The sequence below is a fragment of the Eubalaena glacialis genome, chromosome 2, assembly GCF_028564815.1.
Source record: "Eubalaena glacialis isolate mEubGla1 chromosome 2, mEubGla1.1.hap2.+ XY, whole genome shotgun sequence".
Taxonomy (NCBI): domain Eukaryota; kingdom Metazoa; phylum Chordata; class Mammalia; order Artiodactyla; family Balaenidae; genus Eubalaena; species Eubalaena glacialis.
The window spans coordinates 58,980,620-59,003,296 of record NC_083717.1 but is presented as its reverse complement, the minus strand read 5'-3'; the positions used below and the strand labels follow the sequence as shown (position 1 = coordinate 59,003,296).

The window sequence follows — 22,677 nt, the reverse complement described above, 5'->3', positions numbered from 1 at the left end:
CCCGTCCTCCTCCCTGAGGGACCCAGAGGGTCTGAGATACTCTGACCAGGCCGTGGTCAAAGACCAGATCAGCCTCCCCGGGCCTGGCCCGGGAGGGGCCTTAGAGGTCATCTCGATTGACCCCCCGCTTTTCCGCGGAGGAACGGGGCCCAAGGTCGCGCGGTGAGACGCTGGCGGAGCTGGGCCCCAGGCTGGATCCCCGCACTCACAGTTCAGGGCTCTCCCCCTGCTCCTCACTGACGCCCCGCGCCCCAGCTCAAGGGGATCCAAGATCACCCAGTCGCCCCCACTGCACCCCTCGAATGGATCTGCCCAGGCCCCGCACCCTCAGCCCCGCGCCATCTGGGCTCCCGGCGGCCGGAAGTTCCTGGGTCCGCCCAGCCGACGCGGGCGCGGGTGCCAGACGGGCCAGGCAGCGCCTCCCTCGGCCAGGCCGCCCCCTGGCGGGCCCGGGGCGCTCGGCAGCTGGGAGCCGGGTGCCCGCCCTCTCCCCGCCGCGGGGCGGAGTCGCCGCGCTTGGGGTCCGCTCCCCTCCTCCCAGGCTCCCGCCCCGCCCCCGCCGGGTGGGCTGCGGGGCGCGGCGCCTTGAGGCCGGGCGGCGGGTCCGGCGGCCGTCGGAAGCTGCCCGCCGAGGGGCTGACGAGGGCCGCGGGCGCGGGGCTCCGGCGGCCGCTGATGGGAAGCGGCCCCCGGGAGAGCAAGCGACGGCGCCGCAGCCACCATGGGGAACAAGCAGACCATCTTCACCGAAGAGCAGCTGGACAACTACCAGGTGAGCCAGCCGCCCGGCCCCCGAAGCGTCGCCCCTCGGCTCCTCCCTTCTTTTTCCCGTCGCTTGCCGAGGCCTCCCGACAGCCGGTTCACCGGGTTCAAGCCTTGCTTCTGCCTTCAGCTCGACGCTTGACCTTGGGCCGGTGACTTCTCCGAGCCTCAGTTTACCTACCCGAGGAATGAGAGCGCTTTCCACTTAAAAGATTCTCGCAGGCGTCCCTCGCTCCAGCTTCCCCCCTCCTCTCTCTCTCATTCAGACTTCTTGCTCTTGGCCCCAGTCTGGACCCGAACCCTTCCCCGACTACTCCTCCCATCGCCCACCTTGGCGCAGAGATGGAGTCCTTAAACGTAGGCTGGAGGGAGGACCCCCCCCACCCCCCCACCCCCCCACAAAACCCGGGAAGCAGCCCAGGAGAGTCTTTGTAAAGTAGAAATTAGCTGGGTAGGGAGTGAAGTGCATCAGCACCCAAATGCCATTCTAGGTTGGGGTCTCTCCGTCTGGCCCCAGCATGGAAATAATTGGAGCAAGAAGGCAAGCCAGGTCCCAGTCTTAGTGGTCACCTCTCCAAGCTCCCTCAGGCCCCCAGCAGCCACCCCCTTAGACCCTCCTGAGTCCCTCCACCTCCAGAGCCAGGGAGCTGTCCAGATCAGATCCCAATGCCCTCCCACTCATGTACAAACTTTTCTGTGGTTGCAGGATGGAGCCCAGCCTCCTGGCTTGCCCAGAGCCCTGGCCAGCCTGCCCAGGCCCCTTCCCTGCCCTGCGCACTGCAGCTGCCCCAGAACTATCCCCGCGTTCCCTTGACACGCCGGGCTCTTTCTTCCCTCTCTTTGCCCGTGCTCGGGGATGCCGCTCCCCGGTCTCCAAATGATTTCACTTACCCTCCCAGGCCCAACTCTGATGCTTCTTTCCTGACTCTGCCAGGCAGAGGGGGCTGGACTGTGTTGTGGCCTGTGTGGAGTGTGCTTGGGGGAGATGAACACCAGCAGGGTCTCCACAGCTGCCTGTTGCCTTTGTGAATATTTATTTTGGAATCGAGCTTGAAGTGTGGGTCCTCTGATGTGGGCACAAGTAAAATAAAGGCCCTTTTCCTCCTGTAAGTGCTGGTTGTCAATAACACTGCTTTCTCAGGGCCTCACGTGGAGGCGCCTTCTGTGTACCCAGCACTATAATGGAGGCTCTCTATGCATCAACTCATTTGATCATCACAGGGAGGTGGATTATTTAGCCCCATTTTACAGTAGCGTAAACAAAGGCTGAGGAGCCATTCGGTACCCTGCACAGTGAAGGTTCACACAAGAATTTGAATTGTGAATCCAAGGCTCACACCTTTTGTTGGGGCTGGGGGCTGTGTGTGCTCTTTGTCCTCAAGGCCCTCACTGTCTGCAGAGACAGCCCCTCGCCTCCAGTGAGAGGCAGGCGGTGAGTGTGCTCTAGGGGAGGGCACTAGGGGGCAATGGGAGACCTGGACGGAAGGGGGGGCTTTGCTTCGACTGGTAGGTTCAGAAATAATGCAGCGCTTGCAGACCCTTGAAAGATCAGTAGGATTTTGCCCATCAGGGCCCCGAAGGAGGCATTCCAGGCAGAGGGTCAGCTTGGGTAAAGACTTGGAGCTGGGCCCAGGCAAGCAGGTAGACCATGCTCAGAAGAGTAGCCTCATGGGCATGGGGAGCCTGGGTTCCCACTCAGTCCGGCCTGGCATTGAGTTACCATTCGGAGTCAGGCCCAGTGCTGGGTTCTGATCCTTTGCCAGAGGCTGGGCCTGGTGGGAGAAACGAGAGCTGTGAAACCTGAGAGCCCCACGTCTCCCTCCCTGAAACTGTCCAGCTGGCCAGGGCCAGCGAAGGCCAGCTGGGGGTGACCCCGTGTAACAGCCACCCCCTCCCCCAACTGATCTCCAGGGTTTCCTGCCCTCTTCCTCAGTCCCCAGGTGCCAGTGATTCCCAAAGTTCAGATTTCTTCCCAGACCACTTCTCTGCCTTCCAGGTCCAGCCCCTAGACCCCTCAAACAACCAAGAGCTCACCGCCTTCCCCAGGACCCTCCACTGCTGTTTGCTCTACTATGGCCTATGTTTTCAGTCAAGAACGAGTCCTGTAACTCTCATCCTCTTTGGGGGCTCACCTGGGGATCGCATCCTCCATCTCCATAGCCAGGGCCCTGGGCGAGGCCTCTCAGTGTCGTGTAACTGAAAATGTAATTGCTGCCTCCCCACCCCACCCTGTTCTGCACCCTCTAGCCACCCGCGTGCTGCTACCGCAATCTCTCAGTTTCTCACTCCATCCGCTTCTCACTCCTTCCCATTTTCTTTCAACAGACACAATGTGCATCACCAATGTAAAACAATTCTTTCTTTAAAAAGAATCTCTGGACCAAGAGTTGCATCGTATGTGTATTAACTAATCCCCCACTGTGGTGGGAGACCCTAGGGAGTTGTCCATATATAGGTCATGAATGCCTGGAGCAGAAGTACAGGGTCAAAGATGTGAAGGATCTTTCTAAAACATGGGTGTGACCCTCTCCTCTCCCTGGAATTCCACAGTGTCTTGGGATAATAGCCTGAGCGGAGTGCAGAGCAGACCTCACCCTGGCCTGGTCTGCGCTCAGCCAGCCTCCAGCCTCATTTTTAGTCCCTCCCCTGGCACCCCAAGTTCCAGGCACACTGAAGGGCTTCTAGCCAAGCATGGCCTCACCTCTGGCCTTGTTCTCCTGGCGCCCTCCCCTCACTTCTTCATCAGCGCCGTCTGGCCTATCTTTCTGTCCATGCCAGGCCTCACCTCTTTTGGACAGGCTCCCTGATGCCCTCCCCCAATCCTTCTTGTGGCCACAGAATGGTTTATACCCAGTCATCACTGTCTGTTTCCCCTCCATCCCACTTCCTGTGTGTCCCCTGCTCAGGCACAGAAGAGGCAGTGGAGAATGTTGTCTGAATGAATGAATACTTGTTAAAGCACGGCTCTAAGGAGCGGAAAGAACTCCAGGGATTCTGAAGTCCTGGGTTCAAGTCATGGCTGGGCCATAGATGCTGTAGGCTTAGTAAACCATTGTCCTCTTCTGGGTCTCAGTGTCTCCACCTCTAAAATGGGAATGATTACTAGCCCTGCTGTGCTCATGTCACAGGGCTCTTGCAGGGGTCAGCTGAGCTGTGTGATGGTCAGCTGGGCAGTGCTGAGGCTTGAGCTGGCAGAGCTGGATGGAGAGTCCACTCCAGCTGGGACTGGCTATGGCTCGGCTCAGGACCACTGGCACAGGCAGACCAGGCATGTGGGAGATGGGAGGCAGGGAGGCTACCTGGACAAAGTACCCTTGAGTTGAGCTTTGGAGCATGGAAAGGATTTGGACAAGCTGGACAAGGTGGGGAAGGCACTCCAGGTGGGAGAACAGGATGAATATAAGCTTAGAGGAGGAACTGTAGCCTTAACTGGCATAACATCTGAGCTTCTACTATAAAAGCCCAGCCTGGCCCTGTCTTCTGCTGCCAGAGTCCTGAGGGCCTATCTCTCCTGGGCTAGGCCGCCTCCCTCCCTCCCACCCCTCATGACCCTAACTTGAGCTGGGACTCTTCCCTGAAGACCTATCCCTGGGAACTCTCAGGGGCCAAGCAGTGACCGGACATTTGTTCTCAGTGGAGTGTAGGGAAGAGTTCCTGCAGACCTATGGCTGTAGCTCCCTGGGCAGCTGAGTAGATGGAGGGGGGCAGGGTTTTTGTTTGGTGTCTTCAGGGTGGGAACAGACACAGAGCTGCGGGCTCTGAAGGGATGCCTTTGGGACATGGGGTACTGGATGGAGCTGTTGCACAAAACGGGGTAAGCTGTGGCCTATAGGCTTCCTGCATCTTATCTCATTTGCTCCTCTCACTGCCCCTTTCCAAGAGGCAGTATCCCCATCTTACGGATGCGGAAACTGAGGTTCCAACAGGAGACTGAACTTGCCTAAGGGTCCAAAGCAAGACGAGAATTTGAATCTGACTACTAAACCTTTTCCTCTGCCATGCTGCCAGGCTACTCATAGCCCTGAGAAGCTTTTAAGGCACCTGCCATGTTCCTCCCCTATGAGCTGCCTCCCTGGGATGAGTTCCAGGGAAGTAAGTCAGCAGAAGAAAAAGCAAAACATCAGTTGACGAGCAGGTTCATGATAGCTTTATTGGTAATGTTGAAAACCTAGAAATGGCTGTGGCTAAATGTTCAGAAAGATGAGAAAGTTTAGGTTAAGCAGGGCCAATGCCTTCAGTGAGATATTCCCAGCCAGTGAAATGATAATGTTAACTGCTGTGGAAGGTTTATATGGAAAAGTCTGGCCATTCATTCCACCAGTCTCTATTGAGCATGCACCATGTACCAGATATGGGAATACACAGTGGAAGCAGGACGTGGAGTGGTTGGTGTATGACGGTGCTGGGTGGACCGTGGCTCTGTTTCCACTCAGTGGGCAGTGGTCAAGAAGCACATAGGGGGCTTCCCTGGTGGCGCAGTGGTTAAGAATCCGCCTGCCAATGCAGGGGGCACGGGTTCAAGCCCTGGCCCGGGAAGATCCCACATGCTGTGGAGCAACGAGGCCCGTGCGCCACAACTACTGAGCCTGCGCTCTAGAGCTCGTGTGCCACAACTACTGAGTCCACGTGCCACAACTACTGAAGCCCACGCACCTAGAGCCCATGCTTCGCAACAAGAGAAGCCACTGCAGTGAGAAGCCCGTGCACCGCAACAAAGAGTAGCCCCCACTTGCCACAACCAGAGAAAGCCCGTGAAGACCCAATGCAGCCAAAAATAAAAATTAATTAATTAATTAATTAAAAAAAAAAAAAGAAGCACATAGGCCTGAGTTCCAGCCCAGCCCAGGTCTGCATGTGCAATTTAGGGCAAGCTGTTCAACTTTGTTGAACCTCAGTTTTCCCATCTATAAAATGGGGAGGTAATACCTGCCCACCCCCCCCACCCCCGCCCATAGGCTAGTGATGAGGATTAAACAAAATTGGATATTCAGAGCCCCCACGGACCAGCCCATGGTAATTATGGACTGGTTGTGGTGTGGTTCTCAGGCTGGGCTGCACGTTGCAATCACCTGATGGCTCTGAAAACTGCTGATGCCTGGATCCACCCTCAGGGATTCTGATGTAATTGATCTGGGATCCATTGGTGGTGATGGGAGGGGACACAGGGAGTTTAAACAGCTCCCCAGGTGATTCTGCTCTAGAGCAGAGGCCCTCACACTTTAGCAAGCATCAGCATCTCTAGAAGGACTTTTTAAAATGCAGATTGCTGGGCCTCATCCCCAGAGTTTCTGATTGTAGTTCTGGAGAGAAGCCTGAGAATCTAAAGTTCCACTAAGTCCCCAGGTGATGGCAATGCTGCTGGTCCAGGAACCACACCTTGAGGACCATTGATGTGGACAGATGTAAGTAGTTGTGATAAGGGACTGGAGTCATGTGAGAAGCTTTCACATTTATTGCCAATAAAACCCTCAGGTCAGGACCCAGATACTTCCTTTCCAACCCAGGCGATAGGAGAGAGGAGAGAAGAGAGGGGAGGGGGAAGAGGATAGGCCAAGGGGAAAGAGAGCAGAAACCAGGACCTCTCCCCATCCGTTACGCTGACACCCCCACCATGCTGGTTGGGAGCTCTCTGGCCCTTCTCGCTGGCAGCTTCAGGCCGTAGAACCAGCTGTGGGGCTGAGAGAGGTCTGTGCCTGGAAGGCCCAGCTGGGCGGCCTTTGCTGCCTGCTCCAGGTTTCTGGGGTCTGCTGAGAAATCAGCCCACACGGGCTTCAGCCTGTCTGAGTCTTAGGCCTGCGGGGCACAGAGTTCTTTGCCCATTCTGGGTGGGGAGGGGGCACTGCTTCCCCAGCCTGAGCCTCTCCTGGCCCCTACAGAGGAGCTATCACCGAAAGCAAAGCCTAGCCCCCCAGGAGAAGCCCCTATGTTTCCAAGAAGGGCCAGACTATGGGGGTCCTTAGTCTAACTCCCACCGAGCAGCAGGTGGCTCAGGACAGACTTGTGGGGCTAACTGGGGCCTGGAAATTGCCACCAACTCTCCCCTCTTCGCCTCTCCTTCAGGTGCCCACTGGAAACCCTAGATATGCATCCTGTGGGCCTGCTTTCTTGGGTCCTCCTCAATGTGCAGTGCAATTGCCCCGGGGCCCGGGGCTCCAGGTCTCATCCAGTGCAAGCCGGGCTGTCTGCAAGCCTGTACCGTGGCCATTAGTCCCTCGTCGGAGCCAGCTCTGGTCAGCATACCGCCCCAGGAGGCCCCACCAGCTCTGGGCTCTGGGCTCCCTCATGCTTCAACGACAGGCCAAGGTGGAGGAGCCAAACGGCAGGGGAGGAGCACAAAAGCCCTTCATGGTTGGGCATTTTACGTAGTGCTGGGTCCTTTTCACCCCCACATTTCCCACAAGGCCTGGCATAGCAGCCTCATCACCAGGCAGGCGGAGCTGTGGACAGAGGCGTGACTGTAGGAGGTGGGTTATCCAGACAAAGGCAGGATCCCCAAGATGAGTTTATAATCTGGGTGAACTCAGGATCCGAGTGCTGCCCCAACCCTGAGTCATGCCTACCTGGGGGTCCCCAGCAGCCTCCACCCTGGCCTCTGTCCAGATGCTGCCAGTTCCTCCCTGCCCGCCTTCCTCCTCCCCCTCTCCTCCTCGGCCCCTTCTTTCCCCACACACCAGCCTCTTCACTGCCTTCTCTAACCTCATCTATTCCTGTGGCTTCAGATACCAGTTAGATGCTGGTGCTTCCCCAGTCTGTGTGCCTGGAACTCTCAGCCTCTGACCACGGGGCTGCTGCCTGCGACCACTCAGGACACACACCACCCATGACGAGGCACCATTCTTAGGGGCTGCAGCATGGACCATGCCCCCTGCCGCTGGGCAATGCGGTGACCCTGTCAGTCCTCACTCCTGTTTTGTCTCCCAAGTTGTCTCCCAGCCACTTCCCCCGGGTGTCCCACAGGGTATCTCCTGGCCCCTCAAATCAATGGCATCCACCTCTGAACTCTCCATCTGCCTCCCAAATGCCCTCCCCTACGCCTGCCTCCCAGCCCCCCACGCCACGCACTCGCTTCCCTGGCTCAGGTCAAAAGCTTCGGAAGGCAGCTTCTGGACCCGCTAGACTGCTCCCCGCAGTGGGCTGGGGCAGGGGGGGCTGGTAGTGACTCTGCTGCCCCCAGTCCAGGGCTGGCTGTTCCTGTGTGGCTCTGAGGGAGGAAGGACAACCAACTAAATGTGCGTTTTCCTTCCACAGGACTGCACCTTCTTCAATAAGAAGGACATCCTCAAGTAAGTGTGGCTCTTGTTCACCCCTCTGGAGCTGGGGCAGGGGCAGGGGTGGGGCCGGGGACCCTGGGGGCGGAGGCAGGGGGCTGGGGGGTTGCTGCACTGGCTGAGGACTAGCTTTTCCACCCCCATCAGCAGCCGAGCGCAGGCTGCTGTGGGAACTCGAGACGTCCCACCCCCGGCCCACATCCTTCTGCCAAGAATCGAACGTCTGCTTGCTGCATGCCAGGCTCCGTGGTGGGTGGTTTCAGGAACATTCTCATTTAATCCTCACTGTGCCCTTGTAACAGGAGAATCCTTTTATCCTCCCTTTACAGGTGGGGCTTAGCAACTTGGCCAAAGTCGCCCAGCCAGGGACTGAAGACCTGGCCTCTGACTCCAGGGTCCTCGTTATTTCATTGCACCCTGGGACCTGTCAGACTAAGGGGGGACCCTGTCTGTTAGACTAGGGATCTCTAAGAGCCCTCTGGCTCTGATGTCCTGCCACTCCTGGGAGGTCCTAAAGGCAGGGGCATGGCAGGCAATGCCACCACCGCCCCTGAGCTGTCCACCAGGGGTCTCTTCCCTTGCTTTGGGCGTGGGGTGGGCCTAGACAGGAGAAATGAAGGGGGTTGGCAGCCTCAGAGCCCCAGGACCAGATGGTGGGCAGGACTCACAGAATGCCAGGAAACCTGGCCCCACAGGCCTTGCCAGGCCCCCCTCCCTGGGCTATCAGGTGGCACTAAAAGCCAGCAAGGTCTCAGGATCACTTTCCCTGGAGGTCGATGGGCAGGCTGGGGCTAGAGCCTGTTACACTTCCCAAGGGAGCTGTGGTCTGTCACTGCCATGACCACTCTGCTCAGACGGTGTCCCTCGGTCCTTCCTTTCTGCCCAGACTGCTTTTCCAGCCTGTCCCCTGGTGGGCAGGGATGCCCACTCCTACCACCTTGGAGAAGCAGGGTGAGGGGCAAAGCCCCCAGGCCTTGGCATCAGCAGACCTGGGCTCTACTTCCCAGCTCTGATCTTGGACAAGCTTTGAGCCTCGCTGAGCCTCTGTTTCTTCTATAAAACGGGGATAATGATACCTCCCCCATTGCTGAGAGGCAAGAAAGCCAGGGTGTGGTGTTTGATAAATGGAATTTGGTCTGTAGTTTGAGTGAGGTGTGGGGTGCGCTTCCCATTTGGACAGATGGTCCTCAGAACTGTAATAACACAGCGGTCACCCCGGCATTCCCGTGGCACCTCTTACCTTTCAGAGTTCTTGGCCCAAATCCTCATTTAAGCCTCACCACATTGGTCCTCTGTAACAGGGAGCTCCCGCCATCCTGACTTCCCACTTTTGTAGATGCCGGGCCCAGACTGCTTGTCCCGGGAGGCCCACCACCATTTCTGTTCTGGCAGCAAAAGCTTGTCCCCAGGCCTTGGCACTGGCTGCCCCTCTGCCTTTCTCATCTTCCTGCTGCATTCCTGCATGTCCTTCAAGACCCACTCCAGAGTCATCTACTCTGTGAGCCCCCAACTCCCTGTCCCCCAGCTCTCACACAGCCGCTTTTGCAGCCTTTTAGGGGGTTCTGTGGGCTCATGGCTCAGGTGCCCAACTCCCCCCAGACTTGCAGTCAGGCAGGACACAGGCTCCCCATGCTTGGCACTGGGCACGGCACCAGTAAGCGCTTGAAGAGTGTGTGGGTGAAGGATGGGTAGGGTTGGCCAAGGGGAGAACATTCCAGGCTAGGAGCAGCAGGGTCAAGGACACAGACCTGCTTCACCCTGCCCCATCCCCAGTGGTCTTACTGAGAGCAGCAATGTTGCCCATGGGGGAGGAGAGTGGTCCAAAGGCCAGGCCAGGAATTGGATTCAACCTGAGGGGCCTTTGGGGGTGACCCTGGTCTCTTGGCAAATGATCAGCCCCGGGCAGGTGGGTGGTCTGAGCAGGGGTAGGGGGTCTCCTGGCTCCCCACAGCCCTGGCCTGCCCAGCTCTGCATCCTTCAGTGCCAGCCTCTGTAGTTCAACCCAGGCTTGGAGTCCACAAATGGGGGAAAGGACCCCTTCTGGCAGCTGGACACGCTTTCTGAGTCCCCCGCTGCCTGCTCTGTCACTGGTTCCTTCAGGCCCCACCTCTGTGTTAGCACTCATTGGGGACCAGACCCGGTGCTTTTTCTGCAGAGTGGTCATGTGGGGAGGGGGAGGGGGTAAAGCCCCACTGGGAACAGGAGCCCTGGGATCTGGTCCCCACTGTGCAGCACCTGCCATGTCTCAGTTGCCACCTCTGCAGCATGGGGATGACAGTGCCCCCTGGGGCTGTTTTTCCACAGACTCCAATGGCTGGGAGGGCAGGGGTGACAGTGTTGTTCAGCACAACACAGGCTGCTTGGAGTTTTGTTGCCCACCCGTCCACCCTCAGGAAGGGTCGTGAGGCCAGGCAGTGTGTGGGATTACATGTCCCTGGGGGATCAGGTGTGGCCTCGATGGCTCGATTCCAGTTTCAGCCCCCTTGATTTTCTCCAGCCTTCTCTCTGGGTCCCAGCAAGAGCCAGTGTGACTGATCACCCCTGCCAGGTGAGCCCTCTCCACGCTGTTCACATCTCATGTCCAGGTGGGACGACCGAGGCCCTGAGCCCAGAGAGGGCCAGGAGCGAGGACCCGGCCGGCAACACAGAGCAGGTCAATGGCAGAGCCAGGCCCGAGGCCCAGGGCCCTCCTCCAAGGGGCCTTCCAGCGCTGTTACCCCACCCCAACCCAGATGGTTTTCTGGGTGGGCTGCACCCTGAGTACTGACCAGATGGCGAGGAGGAAACGTGAGCAGCAGGTTCTTCTTAGCAGCTTGGGACCCAGCTCGCTGGTAGCCTTGGGTCAGTGATACTGAGTCACAGATACCCATCTGGGCAGTTTTCCCCTCCCCTCCCCTCCCCTCCCCCGCTCCCCTCCCCTCCCCCGCTCCCCTCCTTCCTCCATACTCACATACACACACACAAACCCGGGTGGATCCAGTTGCTCCCCAGGGCACAGCTCTCCCACCCCGACGCTGAGCCTGAGTGGGCAGCTCCCCATGCAGCCACCTTCTTTGCTATAGGTAACTCCCCTGCCCCCAGTTAGCCTACGCTCCTAAGCACAGAGAGGCCCAGCTAGCACCCGGGGTGTTTGCCTATTTGTTACTTTATCATCTATTTTATTTTCTCAACCATTTAAAAACTCTGTATAATCTATTTTAATTACTTTTAATTTTTTATTTCACCTGTGATACATGATGACTGTAGAAAAATTAGAAAAGCCAGTCAAAAGAGAACAAAAATTATCTGTAATCCTGCTACCCAGAAATAACAGCTATTTTTAACCTCTGGGTAAACAATGTTTAAATATTTTCCCTTTGTGTGTGTTTATCGGAAATTTGGATCAGGTTGTTCTGTAATTTGCTTTAAATTGCTTTTCCTTAGGCAACTTGTAAAAATAGATAAGATAAAAAAATGATCTCACCACCTCTTCATTTGGTTGGACATTTAGATTTTCAGCTTTTCACCATTATAATTAGCACTGCAGTGCACATCCTTGGGACACCATGACATATAGCCCACGCGTCTGGGATTATTTCCTTAGAATACGTTTCTAACAGAGATTTCTGGATCAAAAGGAGTGGACATGTTTAAGGCTTTTGATTTTTATTGCTAAATTGCCCTTCAGCAGCCATGCATGAGTCTCCATTTCCCTACTTCCTCAATCACACTGGCTGTTACATCTCTTTTGTCTTCTGTCCCCAAATCGTTTATTGACTGTCCCAAGGGTCTCAAACTCAGCTGTCTGTGGGGGCCAACATGCACTGCAAATAAATGAAGCCGTGTAACCCGACGGGAATGTTTTAGGACCAGGATCTGCAGAAATTGCTGTTCCTGAGCCCCAGCTGGTTGTGGCCTTGGGGAAATCCAGGTTTTTCATGTAAAATTGTTTAATTTGTAAATGTTGGCAGCTAAGTTTTAAATCATTATTTTACATGAAAGCTAGACATGAATGTGGACCACCAACCAGTCTGTGACTTCTAGAAGAATCCATCTTCTCCCCACTGATTTCAAATGCTGTTTGTCTTGGACTAATTCTCATTTATATTTGGGTCTGCCTCTTCTATGCCAATGTCTATTCCATATGGTTTTACTTATAATAGCTTTAAACTATGTTTTAACATCTGACAGGACAAACATCTCCCCAGTTACTCTTTTTTTAGGGTTTTTCCCCCACTCTCCTATGTTTATTCTTCCAAACAAACTTTTGAATCAGGTTGGCAAGATCTCAAATAAATCTTTTGCAGATTTCAATTAAGAGTATATTCATTTTACAGGAAAATGAAGAGAAGATTGCCATCATTACAGTAGTAAGCCTTTCCAATCAGGAAAGTTATCTAACTCCCTAAATATTTTACATCCTTTGGTAAAGCTTCATGGTTTTCTTTGTACACATTTCATATTTATTTTATACTTAGTTGTTTGGGGGTTTTTGGAGGGGGATTTTGTATTGTGAATTAGATCTTCTATTATATAATATTTTTGAATAGGTGAATGCTGGTAGAAAAACTATTGTGTAGAAGAGCTACTGAGCTCTTTCTCATTCAAATAGTTTTTTTTTTTTACTAACTTTTTTTTTTTTGGCTGCGCTGCGCAGCATGTGGTATCCTAGTTCCCCAACCAGGGATCGAACCCGTGCCCCCTGCAGTGGAAGCACGGAGTCCAAACCACTGGACTGCCAGGGAAGTCCTCATTCAATAGTTTTTAAACTGATTATTTTTGGTTTTCCAGCAAATAATAATTTGCATCCTCCTTTCCAATATTTAGATATACTATTTTATTTTTCTGACTAATTACATTGACTAGCACTCACGGGGGAAATGTTATATAATGATGGTGACGGTAGGAATCCCACTTTTATGGGAATGTCTGTAGTACTTTTATCATTTAAGTATAATGTTAGGTGTTGATTTGAGGTAGAGAGTATCCTTTTGTTTATGTTTGACTAAGGATTTTAAGTTTTTTATTGAAAAAGTTAATATATACCTTAAAAATACTTTTTATTTTTATTAATAAATACTCTAAAAACTCAGTTCAGAAGTAGGTAAAGTAATAAGTGAAAGTTGGTCTTCTCTTATCACTCCTCTCCACTCCTGCCTCACAGGGACCATCAGTGTAAACATGTGGTGTACACTTTTCAGATATTTTTCTGTGTACATACAACCATCTAGTCATAAGTGCAGCCATCAAGTTGATCAAAATATTTTTTGCTGCCTATTAATGTGATTTACAGTCACAGATTTCCAAACATTGATCCATCCATGCATTCCTGGAATAAATCCTACTTGTTCCCAATGATTTACTCTTTCAAATGCTGTTGGACCTGATTTACTAATGTGTTATTTTATAAGATTTTTGCATCTGTATGTGTAAGTGCCATTGGTCCATTTTGGATGCTACCTACTAGGTTCTGGTAGCAGGGTTCTTATTAACTTCCTAAAATAAACTGGGAGGCTTTCACTTTTTTGCCCCATGCTCTGGAACAGTTCAAGTAGCATAGGTATTGTTTCTGCCCCTGAAACTTATGATAGGACTAATATGTACATCTTCTTGAATTCAGTAGTGCCCTTTATTGGGAGGAGGGGTACAGGAATGCAGTTCTGTGACAGTTTTTGGAGTTTTTCCCAAAGCGATTCACTTTTCCAAATTCTCCTTGAGTTTTCCTTAAAAAAAAAAATTCCAATATCACTATAGGCATAGAGTCAGAACACATCTCTGTCCCAGGGCAGAAGCTGGCCTTTGTACCCCAGAAGACACCTCCTCAACTCCACTAATACCCACAGGCCTTCTCCCAAATCCTCGCCCCTTGCAGGGAGCCCCTGACATGGCAGGCAAAACGCTAATAGCTATCAGTTGAGGCCAGGTGGTTTTAAATACTAACGCCATCCTTTTTAATCCTCACAAGTGTGAGGAGGGTAGGACAAGCCGCATTTAACTGATAGGGAAATCTGTTCTCCAGTGGGTTAACCCACTTGCCCAAGGCCACGCAGCTAGTGAGAGGTGTAGGCAGGGCTCCACCTCAGTCTGACTTACGTCCCTGCTGCAGCCACCCCACAAAACTTTGAAGGTGTAAGCCAACCCTCAAACACCCCAACATCACATCCCAAATGTCAAGGTCAAGTGGGAAATGTAACCATTGCAAATACTATGGTCCTGTCAAAAGCACATGAAACCAGATGCATAAAGTGTGATATATAGTCCAGGTTCCATGTTTGGGGACAGTATAAAAAAAGGGCAAATTTTTCCTCAATGCCGAAAGTAAGAGCAAAGAAAGTCCTCGAATGCCCCTTCGTGGAGGGTCCCAGCTTGATCCTGTCACTCTGTTATCCGCTGCCCCCCTTTGACCCAAAGGACAGCGTTTGGGTTTTCCCCTCCAGGTCTGTGTTTCCAAGCCTTGGAGCTTCCTTGTGATTTCAGGCCCTTTTATAGGAGCATGTGACTGGCCAAGTGGGCTCATGGCATTTACTTTGCGTTTGCTGTACAGGTGCTCTGAACCAGGTGCTGATGTACTGGCCTGGGGCAGACGCTTAACCCCTTAGCCTCAGCTTCCTCACCAGAAAAACAAGGGTGGGGGTACTAATAGCTACCTCTCGGGGTGGTTAGGGATTAAACTGAGTAAAGCAGTGCACACGGGGTTAACCCAAAGCCCAGCACAGAGTGAGCATTTGCTAAACAGTGGCTGACATTTTGTGTGTGAGCTGGGCAAGCAGTGACCTGCTCTACGGGAGAGGGCTGGGCGGCAGGGCGACAAGAGTTGGGTGGACCCTGTTGGGGGAATTGGGTGGCTATGCTGAAGGGCCTGCTAAGGATGGGCCTAGGAGCATGTCACTGGGCCAGGCCACTTAGAAGAAGACCAGGGTTGATCCGGCTTTGGGGGTAGCAGGGAAGGTGGGCCCCGGAGATATGGGGTCACCCCTCCATCTAGGCCCCAGCAGCCCTGGGCCTCACCACAGCCCCCCGTCAATACCCCTGACACCTGTTCCCCTGTCTGGCAGCACTTCCTGGACACAATTTCATGTGAACCTAATTTGTACCTGCCTGGGGATGTCAGGAACCTGGACAACAGGACACAGGGCCGCAGAGGAATAATGGAGGAGGGGCTTCCAACTGAGACAGGGTCAGGATGTCTCACACCCTTGAGGGTCCACGCAGCATGTAGGTGGGCTTGTGTCCCAGGGCCCCCCGAGCAAGGTGGGAGGGTGAGAGGGAGCTGGGGACCTGACGCATCAGCGAGGAGGACCAGGCCCAGGGCAGTGGGCTCCATCCCGACAGCCCCCAGCTGGAGAGACGTTGTGGATGGCCGTTCTCAGGGCGCTTCTGGAAGCTCTTCCAGAGACCCAACGCTCAGGGCCTAGCCTGGGGGCAGGGGTAGCAAACTGGGCCAGGACTTCAGCAAGGTCAGGAGTGGGGAGCGGTAGGAGCGGCATGGGGAGGAGGGGTTAAGAGCCTCTGCTCTGGATTTCCGGTCCTGGGTTCCAGCCATGGTCCCTGAGACTTCCTAGTTGTGTGGTGTTAGACAAATCACTCTTTTAACCTCTTCAGGCCTCAGTTTGCTGAGCTGTAAGAGGTGACGTGCCTGGCACATAGAAGACTCTTAAGAGAGTCCAAAGAGGAAAAAAATAAGATCAGATGGCAAGCCCTTGTGGGTCGGGGGATGGGCAGTGGCAGCAGTGGCCGTGGTGTTGGTGGTCATGGGAACGGCCAGGATGCAATCTAGTCATCAGCATAGGGGTCTGGGCAGAACTTGCCTCCCTTACAAATCCCCCATCCTGTGGGCAGAGCAGGTGGTCTCCCCAGGCCCCTGGCCAAAGTGGGTCTCCAGCATGAGGGGCCAGGGTGCAGGCAGGGTGGCGCCGGGCCTCTGAGGGCCCGGGGACTGCATCCCCTCCAGCACTTTTTCTCTGCTTCCCTCGCAGGCTCCACGCGCGCTTCTATGAGCTGGCCCCCAACCTCGTCCCGATGGACTACAGGAAGAGCCCCATCGTCCATGTGCCCATGAGCCTCATCATCCAGATGCCGGAGCTCCGGGTACGTGAGAGGCTGCTGCTCGGCAGAGCCGGGAGATCAGCTAGAGAAGGCCGGGCAGGGGGGCCGGGAGTTTGGGGAATATGCCCCTCTGGATGGGCAGGGCAGCAGGGGCACCCAGACCTGAGTTGAACCCCAGCTGTGCCTCAGTTTCCTCATCTGCACCCTGTGAGTAAATGAGCTACGTGTGTAAGTAAATGAGCTTACTCGGTAAGGGTGCCGTGATTGGTGCTGCCCTGTAGTCTGCAGGGCTGTCGGCCTGTGCTCACCCGCTTGCCCCTGTGTTAAGTGGCCCGTCTGCTCTCCTTGGCAGATCTTGTTTGTGTCTGCTTTTTAAGGTGATTTTTTTAGCCTCGTCCTCGCATGGCTGTTGTCTCTCACAGCACGGTCATCCATAGCATCTCCTCTCGGACTTTAACGTGCGCAGGAATCACCTAGGGATCTTGTCAAAATGCCAATTCAGGTTCAGTAGGCCTGGGGGTGGGGTCCAAGATTCTGTTTTTCTAACAGACTCCCAGGTGAGGCTTGACATAAGAGTTTCATTTCCCGAGTTCCTTACACATAAAATACTCTCCAACGCTAAGAAAGCATTTGGGGTTTTAGGGCACATTGCTGTGGGTCTTTGCAAAGAGCCCCTTGCCAGACCTCAGGTGTGTGACTCTGGCGTCAGGGTGTCTACTTGGGGTCCACATGGCATCCACTTGGGGCCTGTATCCTGGTTATGACCTCAGTCCTGGGGGACAGTGAGCCAGAGGCTCAGCCCTGACAAGCGTCCAGCCTGGCCTAGAGAGGGGCTTGATTCCAGGCTCAGAGGTTCACTAGAGGGTATGAAGCACTTCGGCAGGAACCATGGGATTGTCTCTCAGCCCCCCGTGCTGGCCTGGGCTGGGCACAGAGTGGAGTGGCCCAGTGCTGGCCCAGCTGGGGTGGAGGACTCCAGGAGAGGTGGGCCCTGAGTGAGTTGGGATCAGAGGAAGGAGTCATTGGTATAATTCCCCACCTACCTGTGGGCTGGTCTAGGAAAATTTACAGGAGCTGGGTGACTGCTGGCCTGGGATCTGACTGGCTCTCTGCCTCCTGCTGCTGGTCCCGGCCCAGTTCTCCAACCTCTGGGGCCCCACTTCTGCCCCCTGTGATCTTGGTCTGAGCTGAGAGCTGCCCAGGCCCTGGGCTCTTGTTGTAATAGGGAAGAACCTTTTGTATTCTATTCCAAGTTAATCACTAAAGGGATGTTTCCTCTAAGCTTAAATTATACATAATGGCCCATCTCTGGGAACCCTGCCTCCCAGGTAATGAGCGTTAAGCTAAAATACCTCTGTTTAGCTCACAGGAAACATCCTGACCAGGCCCACCTGTGAATGACTACAGGGAGGAAGAAATTAACACCTCCCCTCCGGAGGCTGATGGGAAACAGGAAGTGTTTGACTTTACTCCCTCCCCTTTTAGTATAAAAGAAGCCTGAATTCTAACTCAGGCAAGATGGTTCTTTGGGGCAGGAGACCACCATCTTCTTGGTTAGCTGGCTTTCTGAATAACATCACTATTCCTTGCCCAAACAACTCGTTTCTCGATGTATTGGCCTCTTGTGTGGTGAGCAGTACGAACGTGGACTCAGTAACATTGTCTTCCCTTGCATGTCAAGGCAGGAGCCTCCATGTACTCCCTGGGCAATGGGACTAATCCCTGCTCCTGCCTCAGAAGAGGTGATGCCTCCAGTGGGCACACCTTGGTTCTGCTGAGCCCTCCGTGCTCATCTGAACAATATAACAAGACATGATGCTTGCAGAGCTCTCACTGGTGCCAGGCTTCGTACCAACACCTTACATACTTTAACTTATTCAACCATCTCACAACCCAATTAAGTAGGTGCAATTATTATCCCCATTTTACAGATGGGGAAACTGAGGCCCAGGGGGATTAGGTCACTCATTCAAGGTCACATAGGCCATAGCTGTCGGGCTCTGGGTTCCTCCCAGTGAACCTTCACCTATGGTGACTGCTGTGGTTGTTTTCTTCAGGAGAATCCCTTCAAGGAAAGGATTGTGGAGGCTTTTTCTGAGGATGGCGAGGGGAACCTCACCTTCAACGACTTTGTCGACATGTTTTCTGTGCTCTGTGAGTCGGCTCCCCGCGACCTCAAGGCAAACTACGCCTTCAAGATCTACGGTAATGAGGGCCTGGAGGAGGGGCTGTGATGCTGCGTGCGGGTGGTGGCATTCCATAGGCCATCTAGTTACTGCTGGTTCCCACCCTGGGGACACCAAGAACACTCTGAAGAGTGCCTGTCCAGCACAGTGGCCAGTGGGGACAACTAGTGCATAAGAGACATCTGCAGGGTCCTGAGAGCAGAGGAGGAAGGGACCCACTCCACCTAGGGCGGGTGGTTAGCGTGAGGAGAATTCACATGTGGTGACATTTCAGCATGGCCTCGGAGGACAGAAGATTTGTCAACAGGAGAATGGGGGCGGGCATACCTGGTAGAGGGAGCACCACAAAGCACAGGGCACGGTGAGAAGATGGGGAGACAAATGTGGTGGGATGAGGGCGGTGTGATTCTGGAGAGGTCACTGGGGCTGGGCTGTGAGGAGCCAGCCAAGGAGTTTGGGGGCCACTGCAGGGTTTCAGGTGCAGCCAGGAAGCCCTGTGTTCTAGAAAGATCACTCGGCATCCTGGAGGAGCTAGACTGGCAGAGGCCAGGGTTCTGGAGAGGAGGCCTCTGCCAGGTGGTGAGGCTGGGCTGAGAGGTAGGCTCCTAGGTCCCCGCTCCCACCTCTGCAATTGCTGCCAGAGGTAGGGTGGCCTCATTTCACCCCAGCCCAGCCCAGGACCCACTGTCCCACTGGCCACCAGAGGGCGCCGAGCACCTGCGAAGCTTTTGGTTTCTCTGGTGGTGATAGGAGAGAACTTCACGCTGCAGAGCTCGTATGCTGTGAGCCTGACAGTGGCTGGGACTGGTGTCAAACCCTCAGACAGTGCTCAGATGGGAACTTTGAGGCCCAGGGAAGGTCCGTCCTGGACCAGAGGAGCCACAGATAAACCTCCTGTGCCCAGCATCTTTCATCAGCCAGGGGATACCAAGGCAATGGGGCCATTGGGCTGTTTTTTCATTTTGTAGTTGTCACGTTTATTTCAGGGGACTTTGGTCTACATATATCTCTGCACCCACATTGTGTTTGCACGTCAGAGGCATGGTACCCGCCTTGTCTACCCTTAACAAACTACGCCCACAAAGCTTCTCGAATTCCAACCATCATCCCCCTAATGTTGGACCCCATGGCATTGCTTCTGGGAAGGCTGTAGTCTGCCAGAGAGGGGAAGTGCAGGGCACACAGGCAAGCAGGTGTGGGGACAAGTGAAGGGAGAACCAGGGCTCCCCTTCCACTCTGGACTGGTGGGTGGAATGGAGAAAGGCAACTGGGACCTGGGGTTTGGTGCTGGGAGGAACTGGGGCCTGACCTCTAGCAAGGATCACCCACTTCCTTGACCTTAGTTTCCCTGAAGAATGAATGGAGTCTGCTGGACAGATAAATGGGAAGGGCGCTCCAGACAGAAGAAATAGCACATGCAAAGATCTGATAGTTGGGTTGAAAGGCAGTCGGAAGGGTGTGCGAGTTCCCTGTGATGAGGCTGTGTGTGGCTCGGCCCTCTGAACATCTTGCTGAGCTGTGGACAGTGCTAGTGCCTTTTGCCAAGTAGAATCAAACCATGTTCCCTGCTCTTTGTGCACAAAAGCCAACCACGGGGCCTCTCTCTGGGGGGCTTCTGAGTCTTCTGACCTCCATGTCTAGCTTGGGACCAGAGGCAACGTGGTGCAGTTTAGAAAACATGGGTCTTAGCGTCGAACAGGCCCCGGTCAGCATCCCAGCTTCCCCTCCAAGCAGCCATCTGACCTCGATTCCGTCACTTGGCCTTGCCAGGTCTTGGTTTCCTTAGCTTCAGAGGGAACACAGGGTCCACCATGGGGCAAGGCCAGGAGAGCCGTTTAGCCTGGGCCCAAAGTTCCCAGGAGGCCTCAGATTTGGACGTTCGAAGTGTCTCAGGCCGAGGCTGGGCTTGCCGTCATGGTGGGGGTTTGTGCAGATTGTGAATGCAGATTTGTTGAATGTGGTGTTAAGAGGTGCCTCGTGAGTGAGACCCCCTGGTCTCTGTCGGCTGAGGACAAGGATCCAGTGTCCCCAGGGTGTGCACAGAGGGGCCAGGGAGATATCTGGTGTGACCAGCTCAGAGGAGAGTGGCCTGAGCATCCCTGACCCCACCCCACAGACTTCAACACCGACAACTTCATCTGCAAGGAGGACCTGGAGATGACGCTGGCCCGGCTCACCAAGTCGGAGCTGGACGAGGACGAGGTGGTGCTCGTGTGTGACAAGGTCATTGAGGAGGCCGATCTGGACGGCGACGGCAAGCTGGGCTTTGCCGACTTCGAGGACATGATCGCCAAGGCCCCTGACTTCCTCAGGTGCCTTCCCAAGGGGCTGGCATGGGCAGGGCAGGCCTGAATGGGGCCTGCAGCCAGGAGACCCCGCGGGGCTGAGGCACTGTCACTGCTCCCGAGAGCAGTGGTCCCGGCAGGCCCCGTGTGGGCCGGGAGGCAGGTCACGTTCCAGGCCCAGCTGCCCTCAGTGTGTGACTGGGAAGTCCTCTGCCCCCAGCAGGGCCAGTCTCTGGTGAAGGATAGAGACTGGGGGCCCTTTGGTTATGTCGGGAGTTGGATGCCCTGGGCACAGCTGGTCCTCCAGGCCTTCCTTCCCTCATGCAGATTGTTTGCATCCTCCACACCCTCCTGGAGGAACTGTCCAGGGTTGGGTGCTGGGCCTGGTTAGCTTTCTGCTGAGGACCTTTACCCACCCAGTCCAGAGCCTCTCAGCCCCTCTTGCTCTTTCTCTTTCCAGCACTTTCCACATCCGGATCTGAGGACAGTGCCGAGGTTGCAGGGGCCAGAAGCCAACCATCCAGCTCTGCTGCCTACACGAGTGTGACCTCCAAGCTCCCCAGGAGAGGAGCTGTGGCCTCTGGGGTTTACACCCACGAACATTTCCTTGGCCCTTTCAGCAAAAAATCCTTAACCAGGGAAAGGGGGATGTGAGGAGCAGGGCCTTTCCCAGTCCCCCTGTGGTCCCTCCACAGGCCTTCCCTCTATCCCCCCAACCTTCCCCACACCCTGGTCCTCTCCCCATCAGAAATGGCCCTACTGGGAGGGGAAGACAGAACCCCTAACAGGGCAGGGGTGCTGACTTGTCCAAGTGCTGGGCAGGCACCCTGGTTGCCCAGAGCAAAGTGAAAAAAAAAAGGACAAGGTTTAACGAGCTATGCAATCTTTCTCCAAATCCACAGCTGGGCTACACCCAACCCCGCCTGTTCCTTCTCCCCTGACCCTTCCCAATGTGAAGCTGTGTGAACAGTGGGTCCAAGGGCTCTGTCCCTGTCTCTGTCCAGGACCTGAGCACCACCCCATCTGCCCTCCCCAATGACGTGGAATCCTCACTGGTGTGTGCTGTCCACAGATTTGTGAACTCCTGGTACAGTAAAACACTTTCATGTCCTCGTGTTCTCTGGGTCTGCCAAGGTTAGGAGATGTTCACTGGTCCCTTTTCTCCTTGAAATTCCACCATTAGCAATTCACGTCTCTAAGCATTGCCTTCCCACTTTAGGCACCAACTTTTATTTCAGTGCTTATGTCCTTGAGGGGAAGACACATCTGTGCCCCAAATCTTCGAGTGAGCACCATGAAGAGATGTTGGGTGAAAACAGTTTCCATTTGCCTCATAGTGATAGTCATTCCGGTGAAGATTTATGGAGTACGAACCATGTATCAGGTACAGGGTGACCAGATCACATAAGGATGGCCAGCAAGTGTCCACTGGCTGGCTCCAAAAACTGCCCAGCAGCGCCCAGGCTGACCCAGGCGGCCAGCCAGGCTTGGGCCTGCCTTAGGAGGGGTGACCAACTGTACAGTCTTGAGCAGGCTGCTGATTTACTCTCAGTCCCTACAACCCCCCTGGGAGGTAGGGACTCTTAGAGCCCCATTTCTCAGAGGGAGACACTGCATAGCCAAGAGGCCGCTGTGGGTAGGTTTTCCCCACAAATGTGAACTGAGCCAACTTTGCCCAGGGAGGGGGCCCGAGGAGGGCTATGGTGTTCTCTCTGGGGAGGGTTAGTTGCCTGGGGGCAGTGGGCAGGGGGCAACAGCCCAATTGCTCACCCTTATGGAGGTGGGGACACATGGGTACGAGGGGGAGTGGGATCCCAAGGGAAGGGGAAGGAAGGATCCTGAGGGAAGGGGACTCAGGAGGAGCCAGGCTGACCTGAGGGAATGGCTGTATTGAGAGGCCTGAGGGCCCCGTGTGTAGAGCTGATGCCTGGGCAAGGCCTAAGGGCCACCAGGTGGGTCTGGGTCTCATGGGAGGGGTCTGAGAGCCACCCCTAAAGGCCAAGGCTGGCTGGAGGCAGAGGGCAGATGAGGGTGACCTGGTCAGATAGGGATGCCAGCAAGTACCCACTGGCTGGCTCCAGAAATGGACCAGCAATGCCCAGGCTGACTGACTGGCAGGTGGCTGCTCCTGTCTGGGTCTCCGTCTCCCCG

The 22,677-nt window shown here is 54.8% G+C and overlaps 1 protein-coding gene across 3 annotated transcripts; it reads left to right on the top strand.

The window, feature by feature from the left end:
- The first annotated feature begins 550 nt into the window (after nt 1-550).
- On the top strand, nt 551-21,642 carry CIB2 (calcium and integrin binding family member 2). 3 transcript variants are annotated; one of them, XM_061181845.1, is made up of 6 exons: nt 551-772; nt 8,011-8,045; nt 15,986-16,097; nt 18,113-18,260; nt 20,358-20,553; nt 20,987-21,642. In XM_061181845.1, the coding sequence occupies exons 1-6, from the start codon at nt 722-724 to the stop codon at nt 21,006-21,008; spliced, it is 564 nt and encodes a 187-aa protein (XP_061037828.1). In that variant the 5' UTR covers nt 551-721; the 3' UTR covers nt 21,009-21,642. The 3 variants fall into 3 exon arrangements, with proteins under 3 accessions (XP_061037828.1, XP_061037827.1, XP_061037829.1); XM_061181844.1 differs by having other exon boundaries at nt 20,358-21,642; XM_061181846.1 differs by lacking the exons at nt 551-772; nt 8,011-8,045 and adding an exon at nt 15,158-15,228.
- Nucleotides 21,643-22,677: the final 1,035 nt, after the last annotated feature.